The 21575-nt window shown below is 38.1% G+C and overlaps 1 protein-coding gene across 2 annotated transcripts; it reads left to right on the top strand.

The window, feature by feature from the left end:
* Positions 1 to 17612: 17612 nt before the first annotated feature.
* Positions 17613 to 21291, top strand: LOC120570166 (galactose-specific lectin nattectin-like). Of its 2 annotated transcripts, XM_039818418.1 has the most exons (7): positions 17613 to 17689; positions 17921 to 17977; positions 18636 to 18698; positions 19143 to 19232; positions 19610 to 19744; positions 20377 to 20491; positions 20587 to 21227. In XM_039818418.1, exons 3-7 carry the CDS (start codon positions 18636 to 18638, stop codon positions 20652 to 20654), a joined length of 471 nt encoding a protein of 156 aa, XP_039674352.1. In that variant the 5' UTR covers positions 17613 to 17689; positions 17921 to 17977; the 3' UTR covers positions 20655 to 21227. The 2 variants fall into 2 exon arrangements, with proteins under 2 accessions (XP_039674352.1, XP_039674351.1); XM_039818417.1 differs by lacking the exons at positions 17613 to 17689; positions 17921 to 17977 and having other exon boundaries at positions 18591 to 18698; positions 20587 to 21291.
* The last annotated feature ends 284 nt before the right edge of the window (positions 21292 to 21575 follow it).

Below are 21575 nucleotides of genomic sequence, written 5' to 3' on the forward strand. Positions count from 1 at the left end.
AACAAATATCCTCGGCAACAATCTGCTTATCCTTTTAATTTCCTGAAAATGCTTCCTAAAACTACTGTGTTATGGAAGTTTCTGTGTAGCAGGAGTGGGTTTACAAAGTTAAAAAGTTAAAAAAAAATAAAGACAATTGCAAACTAAACCAAGTTAGGTTTTTGTATTTTATTAAAAATATATTTGCAAATACACACACTTGGCTTATCACGACTCTACATTTGTCACAGGCAATCTGATACACATGAAGACAATCGAAAAACACAAGAGACATCTCGGAGCCATTTTGTTCTTTCCCCTTTGCCCTACTTTCACCCTGAGGTCACCTGACCTGTACATCTCAACTGGCAAGGGAGGAGTGAATAGGCAGAGGAAGATAGTTTACTGTGACCTTGTACCTTTATCAGTTCAGATAAACAGTGCTCACATTATGTTCCAGACTTTGTGATTCTCACTTAATTAGAATCAGAATCTACATGTGGGAATGAGATAAACTCCCTTTCAGCATTGTGAAAACAGAAACTTAACAGAAAAGACAAGAATATAAATAATCATGCTTAAATGTAAATTTGCCATTACACTCCACTTTTTTGATTACAACCTAATCACAAATAAACAAATTACTTTTATGATTATATATTTTCAAATAGCATCTTCCATGTTCTTCTGCTGTCAGAGGTTCGTCCACTAGCACTTGACAAATCGTAGGAAACAAGTCTTTACCACCGTCTCGTGCGTGTGTCTGTGTGTGTGTGTGTGTGTCTGTGTGTGTGTGTGTCTGTGTGTGTGTGTGTGTCTGTGTGTGTGTGTGTGTGTGTGTGTGTGTGTGAGTGTGTGAGTGTAGGCTGTTCTGAGCCTCTGTAAGAAAGGAGCATTTAAACACACTTCTTTTCTAAGTCGTATCTATGTCATTATTGATTCAAAAATATTGCTACATTAGGGTTAGATAATTAAACAAGGTTCATACAGAGAGTTATAGTGGACAAAGTAAGTACATTTTCTGTTACCAGCAATATTCGATTAAAAATTTTATCTAAGTAAGAATGGTATCATAAAAGTATGTACTTAAGGTATAAAAAGCAACAATATAGAAAAGTCCTCACATCTTTATAAACTGGAAACGATCAAAGCAGTTTTCTGTCAATTAACTAATTGATTAAGCAACTAATCATTTCAGGGTTAGGTTTAGGGTTATTTCAGCTGGACTTACAAGTCCAGCTGAAAATATTTGTCGGGCAGTTTGATGACAATAAAAGATATTTCATAAACGTATGTTTTATGTACAAAAATCCTAATTCTTCTTAACCCAAATATGTCAGATTACATTAGCATCTGTAAGCATTTGACAAAACTTTGATACTAACTTTTTTGTCTTTGAAATCCAAATTAGTTATTCCTAAAAATGACATAATTTGTCTTTGAAATAAAAAATTAACTGTGTGTTTATCACATATATATGACAATAGAAAGATCTTATTGAACCCACACCGGGGAAATTCCCTAGTTACAGGAGCTCAAAATTTCAATCACAAAATTATATTTAGTCTTTGTCAGCTTTATTTGAAAACTTCTAATCAACTGTATTTTCGATTTTTAGCCCTTTACTTTTGTATGTTCACAATTTTCTTCAGCTGTTGGCATTTTGGAAAAAAATCCATTAATAGGAACACTATCATTTAAATATCCCTCAGATAAAGGCAAGAAGTAGGTCAAACATAATTGACTTCTGATTGAAAGTAACTGTTAAATGTACAGTAACTCCTATACAATCCATCAATAGGAAACCCATTGTCCTAATTCCAAAGTACATTTAGCTCTCTGGCTCTCTGGCACCAGCAGGAACTGGCCTGGAAAGCAACCTCTTGTTTTTTCTCAATTTTTTCCTATGAGGCATTTGAGTCAATTCCAGTTTTGATGTTGGTGTGCTGAAAGCTCAGAGACAGAAGGTCTTGTGGCAGACTCCTCCTCTGGAAACGCCTGCTGTAACCTGAGCCAGTCTCTCATAGACCATCATCCAGTGCACTTCTCTATCTCTCTAAAGCTCTTGTTTCCTCTAAGCTTTTCCTGACTGAATTGTTATCCCTTTTATATACAAGGTATATTTGTATATTATATATTATTATCTTTATAGTATAAAGGTATTATCTTTTACTGTTTATAAGATTTATCTTTAACTTATATTATATCTTACTTTGCGTGTAAGTTTTATATTTAACTTCCCTTCTGAATTACTTTTGCATCATCAAAAATACAAAATATTTTAATGATTAAACGTGTTGTAACTTCAATAAGAATATGAGAATAAATATTAAATGAATTATGTGTATACCACTGTCTTAGTATATTACTCATAATGTACATCATCTCAGCACTAAACCTCACACAACTTCCACAGGTCACCAGGAAAGATGCAGCAACTGTAAAAAAATTTAAACATACAATTTCTAGGAAGTCTTTGAATGGATCATTTTTATCAACTCTTCATCAATCCAATTCAAATTTGAACAGTGAAATGTACTCTAAACATTTCCTGACACACCAACTGAATACTTATCTTAAAAGTAAAAATAAGTACTTCTAATTATGTTCTCCTAATAGTGGGTGTATTTTCAGAATCTGAGTCTCTGGGCTACTTAACTGCGTCCAGATGTGTCAGGTCAGGACGGTCTCTAGTCCCCCCTCCTTCTCTCAGTCCATCTGCTGGCCGTTGTCGCATTACCACCGATAGACGTCATCAGTTCATCACAGAATGTTCATCCAGGCTTTGGGTAGGGCGTGTTTTTTTTTTTTTTGTAGTTTATTTAAATAGGGACAGATACAAAAAACATAGATTATTACATAAATAACAATCCGATGCCTGTATCACAGTGTTTATAGGCATGGCTAATTCGCAACACCTGTCCCTAGGAGTGCTTTTAACAGTTCAAATAATAAAGGAGTCAAATTTTTACAGTTAATACAATAAAATGTCCAAAAAAACAGATGACATCAATGAAAATAATTGTAGTAAATAAACACATTAACTTGGATTCACACAGATGCACACCTCACATACAGACAGCTATACATTTCATATGGCATGATCACACCGCTGCTGCTGTATTAACCGTGCTTTTACTAGTTTTTTAAAGGTGGACAATTTAGTTAGAGTCTTTATATTTGTAGGAAGCCAGTTCCACGGTTTGGCTCCTTTCACAGAAAAAACATTTTGGGCAAAAGAGGTTTTACAAAATGGAATTTTACAGTCTCCACATGCAGCAGCTCTGGTGGATCTGGAAGATTCCAACCTGTTCATAAATTTACAAAGTGGCTCAGGTGCAAGTCCAGCTAAACATTTAAAAAACAACTGTCTATATTTAAGATTTAAAAAATTAACAAAGTTTAACATTTTAAATGTATTTAAAATGTATCAGTGATGGAATCAAATGGGCTTATTATCTAAAAACAGGATCATAGTGTTCAGAAAGACATGAGCACATTCAAATGTTAAACTGGTCCTGATCAATCTGAAACAATTCATAAAACTGGCCTTCATTTTTCTTGAGATGGTTTTAATATGACTTTTGTAATTTAGCTGACAATCTAAAATCAGTGGTTCAACGGTCCTGTAGTTTGTAGGGGGAATGAGATAGACCCGACTGACACACATGAGGCAATGTGTGGCACAAAACATAACTCCAAAAAGCATTATTTGTTCTTTTATCAATATTATCACTTGGAAAAACTTCTACTAATTTTAGTCAATATCAATAATAACTAGAACTGCAAGCAGTTATGAAAGGGGTCCAAGCCTCCCCGGCACCAGTCCCCCCGGCGCGAGTCGCCCCTAATGACGCTAAGAGCCCACGGAAGTGGAGCCTGCGAAAGGAGAACCCAAAGCACGATGACACCGAGGCAAAAGTCAGGAAATATGATGAAGTGCGAGGTCCAAAGTCTGTAGTAATTTCCTCTTTGTTGCGTAAAAGGCAAAAACACTACCTCAATTATAGCGCCCCCTAAAGGGCGATCATCACCAAATCTGGTGGAGAGCCGCAGAGTGGCATGTCGAACAATAATCTCAAGTTTTGTGATGCAGCAGAGATTTACTGCAGCAGAGATATTTCCATTGCAAATTATTCCCATTTAAATGCATTGACTTATTTGCCAATACATTCATTATAGCGCCCCCTAACGGCCGATTTTCACCAAATTTGGGAGGGAGGCTCGGAGTGGGATGACGAACAACAGTAGTTGTTGTAAATGGTGTCATAGATGCCGATTGATGTTTTCCTCCGTGGGTGCTCACAGGCGCACGTCGTTTAAAGAAAAAAAAACAGTATTCAAAAGTTGTTTGCATTTCAAAACCTTAGGAAATGGACAAAAGTTGTTTGCATTTCAAGTAGGGCTGTCAATCGATTAAAAAAAATTAACTAATTAATTGCACAATTTGCTGTAATTAATCGCGATTAATCGCTTTTTAAATTGAGACTGAAGCTTGTAATAATGGATATTTAAATGCTAAATCACTTAACTTTGTAAATATGAAGAAAAAAACAAACAAGGAAAGGTTCTGCTAAGTTCAGAATGTTTAATATCTTTCAGAACAGCAGCAACAATTTGGCTTATTTAGTCCTGCTGAAGGCTGCTGGAAACTGCTAGAAACTGTCCGACTTGAGAGCAGATTTTTGTCACCGTCCCCGGCTGCTGTCGCCTGCTCTCGTCTACTTTACAGGTGAGCCGCAGTTCATCTCCAACGAGCCCATGTTAAGTCGACGGCAGGGCAGTCGGGACTCACCCGGAAATGGCGAGCGGAATGAGTCTCTCAAAATCTGACGAAAATCTTCTAAACTGACCTTTGTTGATCTGAAATGAAGACAGATTCAGCAATTGCATGGCCCATTTCTCGCTTAAAATGTTTTCAGAAACATGTTTCAGTGAACTATTTTAGTACAGGACAGCGCCACTTCTCACAAATACAGATAGGATTGGAGATGAGAAGTTTAACTGACACGTAACCGTGATCAGCTTCGTGGGAAATTAAGAATCAAAGCCACCGACATAACCAATCACACTATGACAGACTCTTCACTCAGCACCAACTGCAATGTTTAATTGCACGGTATCAGCGTCTATGAATGGTGTTGATTTTGGATTGAAAAAGTGGGAGAAAAGAGTTACATTTGTCCACTGTGAAGGTTGTAGAAACTTTGTCAGGTGGGTTAAGAAGCGTGTTTATTGTAGAACACCAGGGGAGCACACGAAAACCAAAAGGAAACGGTAGGAGGTAAACATCAGTAAATATTGAGAAGTGTGAGCTGCAAGGTCTGTGATACATTCCCATTGCAAATATGCCATTAACATTGATTAACAGGGCAAAACACTTAAATGTTGATTATAGCGCACACTAATGGCCAATCTTTGCCAAATTTGGTACAAATCCTCAGAGCGGCATGCCGAACAAGCAACACATCTACAGTTCTATATATTTTGAGTCATCCAGTGGAAAAATAAACATATTGAACATTATAACTCATAATGGACAAACTATTAACATTTCTTACACACAGTGTATCAATCTTGGATGTAACAGTATGGATTAATTTCACAAAGACCCAAAAAACTCTGGACTTCTAGGCTGGATGCAAAACCTTCTGTAAGGGCTAGGAAGACAAAGAAAACACCAGCAGAAAGGGGCAACTGTTAGCTTTAACCTCCAAAAGACCCTACGCTTTGACCATTTATAATTCTGAAGTTATAAAGTTATTATTAAGAAGTGCCGTTTGGCGTTGCATACAACAAGATCGACCTCAGATGGGAATAAAAGGCCCAAACTGGTATATGTTGACTATAGCACCCCCTAATGGCTGATCTTCGCCAAATTTAGTAAAGAGCCTCAAAGCGGGATGCCGAATGAGCATCACAAGTTTTGTGTTGATTGCTTTTACTGTGGCAGAGATATTGCAATTGCAAATTTCCCATTTAAATGCATTGAGTTATTGGGCGAAACCAATAAACGTTGGTTATAGCGCCCCCTAAAGGCCGATCTTCGCCAAATTTGGTACAGAGCATCGAAGTGGAATGTTGAATAAGGATCTCAAGTTATTTGCTGATAACATTAAATATAAGTGAGATATGATATGATACGTGTACGGTAGCTAGCTAGGAAAATTTGTTTGGTTGTCAAATTGGCATACTTTGACGTAGCAAAATGATTTCCATAAGTTTTGTCAGGTCCATCTGGAGATGCTAACTACCACGTTTCGTGCAGATCAGTCATACGGCCTAGGACGAGTTCGAAAAAGTGGGTTTTGCACATTGCGCGATATTGCAAAAAACCGTTTGTGCAGAAATGGGCGTGGCCTATATCATGAAATTCAGCTTGATTCAAGGAACACGTGGATGTAAGAATTTCTAATGTGTATTGTGGGAGTAAATGACAAAAAAGCATTATAGCGCCACCTAGTGGTCCACATGTGTAATTTTTGGTAGGTGTGGTCCATGGCCCATTGTCCATCTACCCTGTAAATTCAAAGTTCTTCACATTAGTGTAAGTGGTGAATCTAGAGTTGGGTCACATTGGGTCCCATAGGCCACGTCCACTTTTACCCCTCGGTACTCCATTCTAGGGTTGGCCTCAAAATTGGCCCCAGATGGTACCATCAAATTTTGTATAAATCGGATGAGCCGTTCATAAGATATAAACTTTTAGTACTTGTAGCGCCCCCTAGTGACCAATTTTCGTAAAACGCATGGGGGACCTCCAGAGGGTCATGGCAAAGAATAATCTAAAGATTGGTGTTGATAGCATTTATTTTGGCTGAGATATGGCAAAGTTGGCGTTTTCATAGTTAGCTACACAAATTAGTTTGTGCGTTATATGCGCAATTTTTATCGTAGATATTTAGATGTATGGTTTTTGACTGTCAGAAGTACGGTGTTGGAGTTATACGGCCAAACACATTTTTTATGCTATAGCACCACCTAGTGGTGGAAATGGGTGAATTTTTGCGCCTGAGGTCCTTGCGGAGTTTTGGACCAGTCCTGAAAATGGCAACCCCCCACCATGTATGGTTTAGGCTGTAGTCGAAGTTTTAGGTGGAGAAGAATAATAATAAGTAAGAAAAAGAATACGAAGAAGAAGAAGAAGAAGAAGAAGAAGAAGAAGAAGAAGAAGAGGAAGAAAAAGAAGAAGAAGAAAAATAATCTGTAGAAAAACAATAGGGTTCCCACGCTCCGCTAGAGATGGGAACCACGTTGCCTTGCAACACGTGGGTTCCCATGCCCCCTCGTGCTTGGACCCCTAATAAAACAGCATTTCGTTCCCTCAAGCTGGTTTAACTCGATAAAATCCATACAAATTGTGCTGAAATGGTTTTGAAATTGTTCTCTTTTAGATTACTTTAAGGGTTGTGTTTTTGCAAATAGTGAAAGTCAATCAAAACAAAACAAAATTTTCTTTAGAGTAGTTTTAAATAAAAAAAAATTATGTGAACACCTTATTTAAACACCTTGTTTAGTATTGCTACTATCCTTACTGTTGAGTCACGACAAAAGCTCATGACTCAATGACGCAGCATATATAAATAATCTGTTTAGTGGTTTTATAACCTGTATGAAAGCAAAAAAAAGTTCAAGAATAATTTCTTTAAAAGAAAAGGTAATTACCAGAATAAAATGTTTTCAACATCAATATTGATAATTTAGTTGTAAACTATTTGTGATATAACAACCCAAAAACTCACTAGAGTACAATATTAAATTAACTGTTTTCAAGATGAAATCTCATATAAACCTGTATTGGTTTCAATATAACCAATACACTGAGACCAATTAAACAAAAATATGTTGTTTATTTTATTTTTATCTTTAGTTTGCAACACAAAGTTATACAAATCATTATGAATTAAAGTTTTTAGGCCTATAGAGCAAACCTAAGTACTTCTAATTTGACGTCTATTTATCCAATTTGTTACCTGATAAGAAAACATATCACATTCTATAATTTATGATAAAAACTGTACCAAAATCATAGCTGAACCTAAATTCCACATGCACAATTCCTGTTTTTCTCTTATCTCTGAGTGTGTGTGTTGCTATGGCCTTGCTGCTCTGTAAGCCTAGTCTACAGTGAGGGCTTACCAATCACTTCACTGAGTGGCTCTGCTGCTCTTGTTGTGGTTGTTAGATGTCATCAGGAATTTGTGCCTTTTGCAGTGAGATATAATACTTTATCAGGTGGTCATCACACCATGGTGTGTCTGGTGGGTGTCCTCTTCACCCAAGTCCAATGTGTGGAGGTGCTGTAAACAAAATCTCAAAGGGTGACAGGTTAAGTCGCTTGTGCATACGCATTTTCATAACCCTCAGTACAATAGACAGAGCATTTGTCAAGGGTAGGCATGTTGCATTTTGAATGCAAACTGCTATACTTGAGATTTTGGTTGGAATTCTCCTTTTTGGAATCATTTCAGTGGGCTTTGGCTACTACACTAGCTGTCTGTTTTGACATGACACATGCCTGACAGTAGTCTTGATCCAAAAAAAATCATTTCTGAAGCAATGTTGTTTCACCATTGTGAAACAATTGTTTTTCCCTCAATTGTCTTTCCATCATACTAATCATCCACCCTTTTACACATGGTTTTAACCCATGTGTCAACTTTGCAAAATTAGGAAAGAAAAGGCTGGATAGCCTTCTGTTAGGAAAATGAGCTCTACTGCTTGTACTGAGAGATGAGATGGCAGAGGTCCAGATCAGATAGCATCAGAATCAGATACAACAGAGAAGCCCACACGGTTCAGGCCAGTGCTGGAGTCTCTGGAAGAAGAACTGTCAAAATAAAAAATGAGATCAGGGTTAGTGAGAGGTGTGTCAGAGAGGTCAGGTCGTGGTATTCAGACCCCCTGTAGCTCTGCAACACAATTGTTCCTCTCTGTCATCTGGTGTGTGGAGAAGAAAAATCAGGGTTAAGAACATCTGTTAGATCTGTTAGAGTGACATTTGGCAATCTAACAGAGTAGTAATATCTAAGGTAGCTGGCCACAGATAGAGATGTTGCAGCAACACAGAGGTCATGCAGCTCTTGTGCTTGTCAACGGTCTGCATGAACAGTTTTTAGGGATCTGGCAGTCCCAGCGTCGGGGAAGACTGCAGAGTCAGTTTCATATTCACTAACACTTCATTAGCTTCGGGCATCCAAGAGCTTGTTTTGACGTGCGTTTTTTGGGTACGCACTCCATATGTTGCCCTACAGCCTGTTGTAACATGCAGACAAACGCTTCAAACATGGTTTTCTCACGTACTCGTTGGTCTTTCCACCCGATGCAGGTGTGACGGATGCTGGCGGTCCTGTCCCAGAGTTGAGTCTGTGTCCTCTTCGTCCCTCTGTTTTTCCAGCTCGTCTTCCTGGTTTTTAGAGAAAGCTCAGAACATGGGCTTTGGTTAGGTTGTAGAACTGATGAGGAAGTTATTGGTGTATGTGTGTTTTTGCATTCTTTCCCTGAATCACTACCTCTTTTATCTATATGTTAAAACATTCTTTGTTTTTCCTGTACTCAGTAGCTTTAAATCCTCTCTCTTAATTTTGTCATTTTTCATTAGTTTTCCCTCTTTTCAATTTGTCCATACTTAATTATAATTTGTCGACCAATACGGCAGACACTCTAGACATTCTGAACCATATTTCTTTATCATCTCGTCCACCACGGCTCCCGTAGGAATGTGGGATTTGGATGTTATTCCCCATTACCAACATGGGAGAAGTACTTCTATATCTTCATGAATAGCCGTCACTATAAGGCCAAGTTCTACTTTCGGCAAACCCGTGCACAAATCCGAACAGTTCTCTTGACTGTTTACCTTGAGATTTTATCCCAAAATCTATTGTAATACTCGTGTTGGAGAGATCCTCAAATATACCTGTTATTTGTTCAGAAATACCACTAGAGTGATCATGAATGTAATTACCCAAATCATTATACAAAAATCGCAAAAGGTGATCAATCTACTCAGTTTACAACGTCAGTATTAGTTTCTGAAATATTCATTAGCCAATTAAAATCCTTGATCGTTGGATCGGTGTGGAATCAGTGGAGTCCTCCATGGAGTCCTCCGTGGTTCTGATCCTCTCTCTCTGAATGCTTTTTAGGCCAGGTATGAGGCAGGCGATCTTTGATACCTGGATAGCAAGTCATCAGCAACCCACGGAGTTCTCTCCCTGCTTCCAACCGGCCCCATCTGGGGGGCCAAATTGTTATGGAAGTTTGGATTTAGAAAGTTAAAGAGTGAAACTAAATAAAGAAAATTGCAAACTAAACCAAGTTAGATTTTTCTATTTTATTAAAAATATATTTGCAAATATAGGAAGAACATTAATTTCACCAAAGACAGCAGCCCAGTGTGGAAAAGTTTCTACAATTCTCATGATAAACATGAAGACAATCGAAAAACACAAGAGACATCTCAGAGCCATTTTGTTCTTTCCCCTCTGCCCTACTTTCACCCTGAGGTCACCTGACCTGTACATCTCAACTGGCAAGGGAGGAGTGAATAGGCAGAGGAAGATAGTTTACTGTGACCTTGTACCTTTATCAGTTCAGATAAACAGTGCTCACATTATGTTCCAGACTTTGTGATTCTCACTTAGTTAGAATCAGAATCTACATGTGGGAATGATATAAACTCCCTTTCAGCAGAGAGAAACTTAAAATGAATCATGCTTAAATGTAAATTTGCCATTACAACTGTAACCACGGTGATTCCTATGAGGATCATTTTCTGAATATAATAATTAATGTTAGGCCTAACATAAATTGCTATTTCAAAAAAGTCATTCATTTAAAACAACTAATAATGCAGTGTGATGGTAAATCAAACTAATTCCCACACATAAATATGCTCATGTTTTTTTCTAGTCTTTGCTTTTAATATTCATCAACTGCAAAATTATAAAATTGCGTTTTTACATTACTATGCATGGAACAACGAAGTAGGCTAGTATTGATTTATGACCATTATAGGATGAAGGGAGAACATTTCTCTTTGATTAATATCATTAAAGGTAAAGTTAGGTTTTGACTCATTTTAACAGAGAAAGAGAGTGGTCTGCTCCAGACAGCGCCACAGGGACCTTCACGCTGTGGACGCGTGTGATGAGATCTCGTGGAACTAGTAAGGTCTGTTATTTATTTTATTAAGTCGACCCGGGTCAATGGAATTGCAAAGCAAATGCAGGATTGTAAGATATGTATATGTATATGTATATATATATATGTGTGTATATATATATATATATATATATATATATATATATATATATATATATATATATATACATATATATGTAGAGAGAGAGAGAGAGAGAGAGAGAAAAAAGAGAGCTATAGGATCATCTATCATGTACCTCTCCAAATCGCAGATCGCTATATATATATATATATATATATATATATATATATATATATATATATATATATATACACACAGAGAGAGAGAGAGAGAGAGAGAGAGAGAAGGCTATAAGATCATCTATCATGTACCTCTCCAAATCGCAGATCGCTAGATTCCAACAGGGCTGGACTGGGACAAAAAATTGGCCCCGGAATTTTTTGGCCCAGGCGGCACACCCACCGTGATTGGTCAGACACATTCCCTGTAGACAGTCTTCTTAAAATATGCGTGCATTCTATGATATGAGTTGCCTAGTGTTCAGCGTTCATGTGATCGTTTTGGATCCTTCAAGAGGGGTCTCAAGACTTATCTGTTGATCTTATACTTAAATAATTCATTTATTCTTAGAGTTATGATTTGTATATTTACAGTGCCTTGCGAAAGTATTCGGCCCCCTTGAACGTTTCGACCTTTTGCCACATTTCAGGCCTCAAACATAAAGATATAAAACTGTAATTTTTGTGAAGAATCAACAACAAGTGGGTCCCAATTATGAAGTGGAACGAAATTCATTGGCTATTTCAAACTTTTTTAACAAATAAAAACTGAAAAAGTGGACGTGCAAAATTTATTAGCCCCTTTACTTTCAGTGCAGCAAACACTCTCCAGAAGTTCAGTGAGGATCTCTGAATGATCCAATGTTGACCTAAATGACTAATGATGATAAATAGAATCCAGCTGTGTGTAATCAAGTCTCCGTATAAATGCACCTGCTCTGTGATAGTCTCAAAGGTCCGTGTAAAGCAGCGCAGAGCATCATGAAGAACAAGGAACACACCAGGCAGGTCCGAGTTACTATTGTGGAGAAGTTTAAAGCCGGTTTGGATACAAAAGATTTCCCAAGCTTTAAACATCCCAAGGAGCACTGTGCAAGCGATAATATTGAAATGGAAGGAGTATCAGACCACTACAAATCTACGAAGACCCGGCCCGTCCCTCTAAACTTTAGCACATACGCTGAAGAAGACTGATCAGAGATGCAGCCAAGAGGCCCATGATCACTCTGGATGAACTGCAGAGATCTACAGCTGAGGTGGGAAACTCTGTCCATAGGACAACAATCAGTCGTATACTGCACAAATCTGGCCTTTATGGAAGAGTGGCAAGAAGAAAGCCATTTCTTAAAGATATCCATAAAAAGTGTCGTTTAAAGTTTGCCAAAAGCCACCTGGGAGACACACCAAACATGTGGAAGAAGGTGCTGTGGTCAGATGAAACCAAAATCGAACTTTTGGGCAACAATGCAAAACGTTATGTTTGGCGTAAACAACAACACAGCTCATCACCCGAACACACCATCCCCACCTGTCAAACATGGTGGTGGCAGCATCATGGTTTGGGCCTGCTTTTCTTCAGCAGGGACAGGGAAGATGGTTAAAATTGATGGGAAGATGGATGGAGCCAAATACAGGACCATTCTGGAAGAAAACCTGATGGAGTTGCGCAAAAGACCTGACACTGGGACGGAGATTTGTCTTCCAACAAGACAATGATCCAAAACATAAAGCAAAATCCACAATGGAATGGTTCACAAATAAACATATCCAGGTGTTAGAATGGCCAAGTCAAAGTCCAGACCTGAATCCAATCGAGAATCTGTGGAAAGAACGGAAAACTGCTGTTCACAAACGCTCTCCATCCAACCTCACGGGGCCCGAGCTGTTTTGCAAGGAGGAATGGGCAAAAATGTCAGTCTCTCGATGTGCAAAACTGATAGAGACACTCCTAAGCGACTTACAGCTGTAATCGCAGCAAAAGGTGGCGCTACAAAGTATTAACTTAAGGGGGTTGAATAATTTTGCCGCCCAATATTTCAGTTTTTAATTTGTTTAAAAGGTTTGAAATATCCAATAAATTTCGTTCCACTTCATGATTGTGTCCCACTTGTTGTTGATTCTTCACAAAAAATTACAGTTTTATATCTTTATGTTTGAGGCCTGAAATGTGGCAAAAGGTCGAAAAGTTCAAGGGGGCCGAATACTTTCGCAAGGCACTGTATGTTATTTTTATTATGTTTTATTATTGATATTTGATATTGTATTGTCATTATTACTATTTTGCTTAATATTGGCTTAGGAAACAGTTTACTGTTAATTTTAACTATTGTAAGATTCACATTTTGTCGCTTTAGACACAAGTGTCTGCTAAATACTATAATCATAACTATAACCCTTCCCAAAAGTTACAATAAAGCTGAGAGTGGTACCCTATATACCCTGGAAAAGAGCACCAATACAAGAGAAGCTAATTAAGCCATTCAAGAACCCTGATGCTTGTATCATCACTGATTTTATAGATCACACAGACTCTTCAGCTACCCAACAGGCTAACCGCTAGCATTTTCAATGTAAGCTCAATAAGCAGTTAGGTTACCTGACAGCCACTGACTTTAATGTTACAGCCAAACTGCTTGTTATCATTGTGACGTGAGACAAACGTGTGCACACACACACACACACACACACACACACACACACACACACACACACACACACACACACACACAAACACACACACACAGCCTCCCTCTCTTCCTGAAAGTCCCTGTTAATTTGGAATCTGCATGTAGATTCTTAATCTTTTCTCCTGTAATTTCTCTGCACCTACCTTGCACTTTGGTGGTCATTTGTCCATTTTAACGTGAATGCTAAACTTCCATACTTCCAACTTCTATAACTATTACAGCTCGCTGCGTGTCTCAGGGCCAGGAGGCGTGGCCTTAGTGGGATTCGTAAATTTGTACGCCCGGGTGGGGAAAGGGGTTCCTGGATTTAATTGGGTCAGGCCAGTGCCAATAAAGAAAATTAACCAATGGGCTGCTGTGAGGTCTTTCACTTTAAAAACCAAAAAAAAGTGAGCAACTAATTTCAGGGTAATTTCAACCCAGAAAATTGGGTTATTCTTTTAAATACCTGACCCAAATGTTTAGTTACTATAACTCAACTTCTGGGTTAAAAGTCACAAATAACTTAACTTGGCTTACTATTGTTTTAGGGAAGTTTGGGGACCTTTAGTCAAAACAGACCTGACTCTCCCTTCACCAGCAATACATTTTGGATGTTGAAAAGAAAAAAAGGGATGACCCTGCCCAACAATGTATTGTACTGTCTTGCATTTGTCAAAGACATGCCGATAAACATTTTTTATTTTTACAGCCATTAAAGACACGACTAAACCTCTGCATTCTCATCTGCACATCACACTCCTCTGTTATGGTCTGAGCGACCAGGCGGGGGCGTTCTTCTTCTACAGGGGGGAAGAGGGAGGTGTTTCTTCTTCCTCTTCTTCTGAATTTCTGGCAGACTTATGTGTATGTTATAAGGGCAAGGGTTTAATATATGAACTTATTTCTTCTATTTCTTAGTTAATATATCCATGTTTAGAGGGTGTGTCTCTTTATTTCTCCTACAAATACTGGTGATACTGTTTTATCATAATGTACACAACACAACTAGTGTGATTGTTCATATTATAAACTATGTTGACATGATAAAATAACACTATAAAATATACCACTCCAACAAAAATAAAATATATATATATATATATATATATATATATATATATATATATATATATATATACATATAAAAAAAAAAAAAAAAAAAGAGAGAGACAACCCTGTAACCCAGAACATGGGTTACTCTTTGAAAAATAACCCAGCAACCCAAACAACCCAGGAAATGGATGAAAATATTAGCCCTATGACCCAGAAAATGGTTACTCTGAAAAAATAACCCATGATTTTAACCCAACACAAATAACTCAGAAACTGGGTTAAAGAAATAACCCAGGAGTTTTTAGAGTGTTATCGGCCGGCCCGGCCAAAAAAGTAATAAAAGGCCTATATATAGTACAGTATACCACATGGCCAGTCCAGCCCTGGATTCCAACTGGCCTACATTTCATTCATGATTGATGGAAATACCTACATTTCCATAAACCGTGTTTATGGAAATGTAAAAAGTGTAAAAAGTGTTTTACTGCTGCATCTCACCCAATGGGAGACCTGCTAACATTTAACTAGTGTAGGGGGGTCTGGGGGCATGCCTCCCTGGAGAAAGGTTTGGCCCAAAATTTGGTGGCCTCAGGCACATTCTAATGCCACAATTTTATCATATACACTGATCTTTATTATTGCATATTTAAATCAGTTTTTCTTTCTATATTTTTGTATACATTTTTGTTATATTATTTTATTATTGCCTATATGTATAGGAGTCTATCAATCAACTGGCCAAACTGAGTAACATGCACACATGCCTACTTATGGTGCGTTCAAATCAACTCAGATGTGTTTCAAGTGTGGGGACAGAGGACACGACATGTTAAATGTGGGGGACATGGTCCACCGCGTACCGGTGTCTCGCTAACGCCTCTGGGGTTGGGCGGAATTCAGGAGCAGTGGTGTGTGAAAAGGGTGTGAGGAGGGGGCTGAGGATTGCCTCCTGTGGCGATCCTGTGTTCAGGATCAGAGTTGGAGGATGTGGGGCTGCCTATCCTGATGTGTTGAGGCCTGTTGCTCAGAAAGTCTGATATCCAGAAGCATAGTGAACTGCTCAAGCCCAAGTCGTTCTGTTTTTGGATCAGTTTGTATAGAGTATTGTGTTGATCGCTGAGCTCAAGTCAACAAACAACATCCTTACATATGTGTTCTGATGTTCCAGGTTGGTTAGTGCTGAGTGGAGAACTGTTGGAACTGCATTATTGTATATGTGTTAATGTGTGTATTTGTTAGGATAATTATTTATCAAAAAATGAAAAAATCACTGGAGTTATCTTAAAAGCTTATTTACTTGCAGGTAGAGTCAGTTTACAGCACTCACAGCATAAGTACAGAAAATGACTGAAGGATTTTCACAACAGTGTCTTTTTGAAGGAGTTGGGAGTCAAGATCGTTATTCGGTTCATGTAATCAGTAGATTTTCTTCTTATCTCCGGTCATGCCCCGCATCTCCTCCACATGATGCGCTCTGCCCTTAGGATACAGCCTGTGCTCTTTGCAAGGTCACTCAGCTTTCATGATTAGCCCATGAAAGACAGAAATCCTAAAACAAACAAACAAAGTTTGGATGCAAATGGTTTAACAGAGAAAAAGAAGCAAAAACCATTCTAAGCATCATTTTTCTACCAGTATTGTTGAAGCTGAATAACGAGGTCCTGTTTATTTGTTTGTCCCCAGAGAGAATACATTGATATCATCATAAAGAGATCCTGTGTCACAGTGGGATTAATAAATCAAACACAACGCAGAAGTCCACCGGTTAAACACACATTGTTCATCACATCCAGACACCATCATACACCACTGACTAAACCTGTTTGAGTCGTTACTCGCTCTGATCTTTCACCCTTGTCTTTAAATTAACTCATGATCGCGGAGTCTCTCGTATCATTAACTCAGATCAGTTCAGTCCTACTACAATTCAATCTAAAATGATAACAGCACCACACACAAACCTATTGCAACATTAGCTGTTAATAGTCCTAGCCATCTCAGCTGCCAAAAGCTTTATAACTTACAATTTCATAGGCAACCACGACTCCACATGTCAACTCAAGCGACTGAGTGAACAGAGACAGTCCGAGACAGGTTATAGGAACTTCCTGACCCGCAGACTCAGAGCCGGAACCATTTCAAGCTCACAGACCATGGGACTCTTGAGTACACAAGTCAGTCAGTCGCGTGAATCAGCCAGCTATGTTGTCATGAATGGATCTGTAGAGTGAGTGAAGTCTCTCCTCGAGTCAGGGTGAAAAGCAAATCCACAACAAAAGCCATTCTTTAATTTCTGAAATAAAACCCTAATAGATTATAGGTTTGGTGTATAGATGTAGTATATCAAAATTAGGTCAATCGATTTAAAAAAAAAGTATTAACTGTTTCTGTTTCTATGTCTACATTGAAAGCCTATATATTGCCTAGGCTACACTAAGTTAAGTCAAAATGCTTTTCTTTTTTTTTTTTTACAATTTCCAGTGACTAAATGGGTAGGACTGAGTTTTCTTGGTGATTAAGCAATACTGACTCAAGTGACTCGCACAACCCGGATCAGTCTAGTGAGAGACTCAGAATAACTTAAATCCTTAAAAGGAATCGAGTTTACCAGGACTATCACTGACCCTGACTTTAACACCCTGTTAAATATCAAGTCTTTACCTGCGTCATCATGATTAAGACCACTCCCCTTTCTAAGGTATATAAGTGACTCTCTTTTCCCTCCAAACCAAACCAAACCAGCCAGTACAAAGATTACTGATGTGAGTTTAATGGACATTTTCACATTGTATTATCATTATCATTGAAAGAAAGATTTGCCTGAAAAATGTATAAATGTTGTTTATGCTAGATTGCAGAGTTTATTCTGTTGACTAAAGATAAAAATGAGTGCAGATTGTGAATGCATTAATGATGTAAATCAGGTGAAGTTTGACCTAATTTGTTATTATTGAGTGTTTAATGCTATTCAGATCTGTGACATTTTCTTTCAGTGACAGTCATCAGCTTGTTCTTCTCCTCTGTGTCAGCCAATCACCACCTCAGCAAAGGTATTTATGTTTCAATGTATAATCACAATTTCATCTATTTTACTTTTATTAATAAATAATCTGTAACAAGAGGACATTTTTGGGGGAGGGAATGAGTCCTTACCCCAAGTGTAGCAGTTTAAGTTCCTCTAGTCTTGTTTGCGAGTGAGGGGACAACAGAGAGGGAGATTGACTGGAGAATCAGCTCAGCGGGGACACTATTACATACACAATCTGTTCTCGATCTACCAGCCTGTTTGAGTTTCTACCCTCACCTATGGTCATGAAGGCTGGGTAATGACTGGAGCCCGTTGAGGTGGTTTGTGCATCTGGTAAGGATGCCCCCTGGGCGCCTCCCTAGGCAGGTGTTCCAGGCACGTTCAGCTGGGAGGAGGCCTCGGGGAAGACCCAGGACTAGGTGGAGAGATTATATCTCCAACCTGGCCTGGGAACACCTTGGGATCCCCCAGTTAGACGTCTGGTAATCAGAGTTGGGGTCAGCGGATGACAATGCATAATCTATCAAATATTAAACTGTATATATTTTATAATACGATATTAACTAATCCGGATACTTTAATTTGATGAATGGCTCATTAATAATCAATTGCAGTCATTAATTGTCTGACATTCTTTCCTTGTCTGACGTATGTTGACTTTGTTTAACTTCTTTCCACAGATGACATCAGTCTTTCCGTTTGCTTTGTTGCTCTGTTTGTCCAGCGGACTGTTGACTGCATATGTAAGTACACTCTTAAGAAATAAATCACTAAAATAAGAAAAATAATTAAAAATTTGCTGTGTACATACAGTAAAAATCACATTTTCTGTTATTATACACAGCTTTTAATAAACAGTTATTTTTTTATTTTTTAAATGTTTGTTAATAATAGTTGCACTCTTATGCATTGAAAATTGTGGGCTGATAAAACTTGTGCTCCAGGGACCATATTCATATAACATCTAAAGCTAAATGTAGCTCTTAACTGGCTGAGTTAGAGGCTGTTAAAGTCTTGTCTAACTTATAATAAACAGGTCAGAACAGTATCTCTGACTCGTTGGGTTGCTCTGATTGTAGTCTTGCATTGCCAGCTCTATCTCCATAGCACAGAGGAGGAACAATCCGTAAATGAACAGTTGTCGATATAGACTAGTCTGATTGTTTTTGGCTTATTTGTTCATACAGGGTGAACCTTGCTGCCCTCCTGGTTGGACTCAGTTTGGCTCTCACTGTTTCAATTTCTACATCCAGACAAAGACCTGGTCTGATGCAGAGGTACAGCAGTTCTATCCATCATAAAACATGTATGCTTAATACCAATTTACTGTAAAACTTTACTGCAGTAAAATGACTAATACCACATAATTAGGAAAATGATCAAACTCTCCTGAGACATGAACACCCGTTAATACCAATGATACTTACATACTTTTATTTAAGTAATATTTTCATTGCAGAAGATTTACTGTAACAGAGTATTTTTACAGTGTGGTAATAGTATTAAGTAAAGGATCTGAATACTTCTTCCACTACTGATTAAAAGTATAAAAATCATCCATGTGAATATAAAACTGCCCTGAGATCTGTTAATAATGTGATTATGATTTTGTTTCTTTCTAAACGTTTTAAACTGATGATATTGTCTCCATTAGGCCTTCTGCATCTCCGCTGGTGGGAATCTGGCTTCCATCCACTCAGATAAAGAACATGGATTCATCAAAGACTTCATTTTCCAAGTGACCGGTGCACAGACAACTGCCTGGATCGGAGGCACCGACGCAGTGAAGGTGAGACTTTTATCACCACACAGGAAGTGATGTCACCCGTCTCTCAGCCTGTTCTATGAAGCATTCATACATATACCGGTGAAAAGTAAATCTCTGTAATCTGTATGTATTCCACATATTTATTACTGTCAGCAGCACATTGACTGCTGCTGTATAAGAGCGTGAAGATCCTCATAGGGAGGAGGTATGGGGGGGATATTTGGCTCCTAAAACACAGGGCTTTGAAGCTGGGGAGCAGAGTTCATGTCCTGAAGAAGTTAAGAAGAAAACAAAAGACTATCACCCTGTAAACGAGTGTTCATGTCCTGAATCCTGATCTTAACTAGTTGTTTTGGTGTCTAAATGTAACTGTCGTCATTGCATGACGCACAGTACCAGCTCACTGTCACCTTTTCTCAGCTAAATTTAACAGTCATGAGCCGGCGAGTGGTGCGGGCACTAATTTCGTAGGATTTCTTACATAATTATGTGATTGTGCATAAGTTTTCATACAATATCTTACAAACCCGTTCATGAGAATGCGTTGGGTCTCATGACTTGTTGTAGAAAATGAGAAGTCTTTTGGCCTGAATTATTATTAAAACAAAACCTCTTGACTTCACTTTGACTTTAAACCAATCTTTCTCCTCCAGCCGTTGACGTGGTTCTGGTCTGATGGATCCAAATTCGACTACGCAAGCTGGAATGCGGGGGAGCCTAACAACGCTGGTGGAAATGAGTTCTGTATTACCATGAACTGGGGTGGAGGTAAAAAAATATTTAAAAGATCTTGTTGTATGTTGCATTTTTAAATATAAAAGTTAAATGTAATCAGTTACATTGGTTGTAAATTCTCTCTACAGCAAACTGGAACGACTGGGCTTGTGCCAACAAGGCTGCTTTCGTGTGCTCCAAGAACCTGTGTGTGTAACTCTACCACACCATCATGATGCCTCTACAGCTCATCTATAATCTCTATCATTGATTCACTTTCAGTTTGTTCAGCAGACAGAAACAGTTTATAATCTGAAGAGTTAGGGAACAGTTCACATTTGGGTTCAAAATTAGACAGAAACTGGCTCACTGAGCTGGACAAAAACTAATCAGTAATTGGACTTTTAATTTATAGTAAATAACACAAAACGAAAAAACATTTCAATAGTCACACATCTTTTACATTTTAGCGTACGGTAAATATGAAGTTCCCTCAAGCAGACATTAGCTTCGCTTAGCATAAAGATTGGAAACAGCTAGCCTAGCTTAGAATAAAGACTGGAAACAGCTAGAATGACTCTGTCCAAAGGTAAACCTACCAGACATGAGTGGTGATGATCTTTTCATCCGAAATGTCCAGATAGAAAATAAAAGTGTATATTTTGTCGGATCTTTCTGTGATACAAGAGGAGAACGCAGCTATAATAGCACTTCATAATAACTATTAATATTTCATATAGTCCACTGGTTTAATGAACTGGTTCCTTTTTATTCTTAAAACTGATGTGTTGTGTTCTTTATTCATCTGATTTCCTTTACTATATAATCAACTAAGCATTCAAAAATAAAAGACATATTGTCACATAAACAGTGTCTGGTCCTGTTGTTGTTTTCTAAAAGTGACACATCATTAATATTTCCCCTGGGGGCTTGAAGTCACATACATATCCCTGCTTCTGCTCAATTATTGTTATCCCCGGTGGAGACAAAATGTACCCCCCCCACCCCACACCTCAAAGTGATCAATGTTACGTCACCGATAGCCTAGACCCTATATTAATTATAGCCTAAATAATAAGTCTTTTAAACTAAGTGAAGTGCTGTAACATGAACAGTCTATGCAGAGAACGATAAACTC

Source organism: Perca fluviatilis, chromosome 12 (assembly GCF_010015445.1).
Source record: "Perca fluviatilis chromosome 12, GENO_Pfluv_1.0, whole genome shotgun sequence".
NCBI lineage: Eukaryota > Metazoa > Chordata > Actinopteri > Perciformes > Percidae > Perca > Perca fluviatilis.

Coding starts and splice junctions, on each gene's coding strand:
- LOC120570166 (XM_039818417.1), top strand. CDS start 18,606: ATGTTGACTTTGTTTAACTTCTTTCCACAGATGACATCAGTCTTTCCG. Junction 18,699..19,142: donor GCGGACTGTTGACTGCATAT/GTAAGTACACTC, acceptor TTGTTCATACAG/GGTGAACCTTGCTGCCCTCC. Junction 20,492..20,586: donor TACCATGAACTGGGGTGGAG/GTAAAAAAATAT, acceptor TTCTCTCTACAG/CAAACTGGAACGACTGGGCT.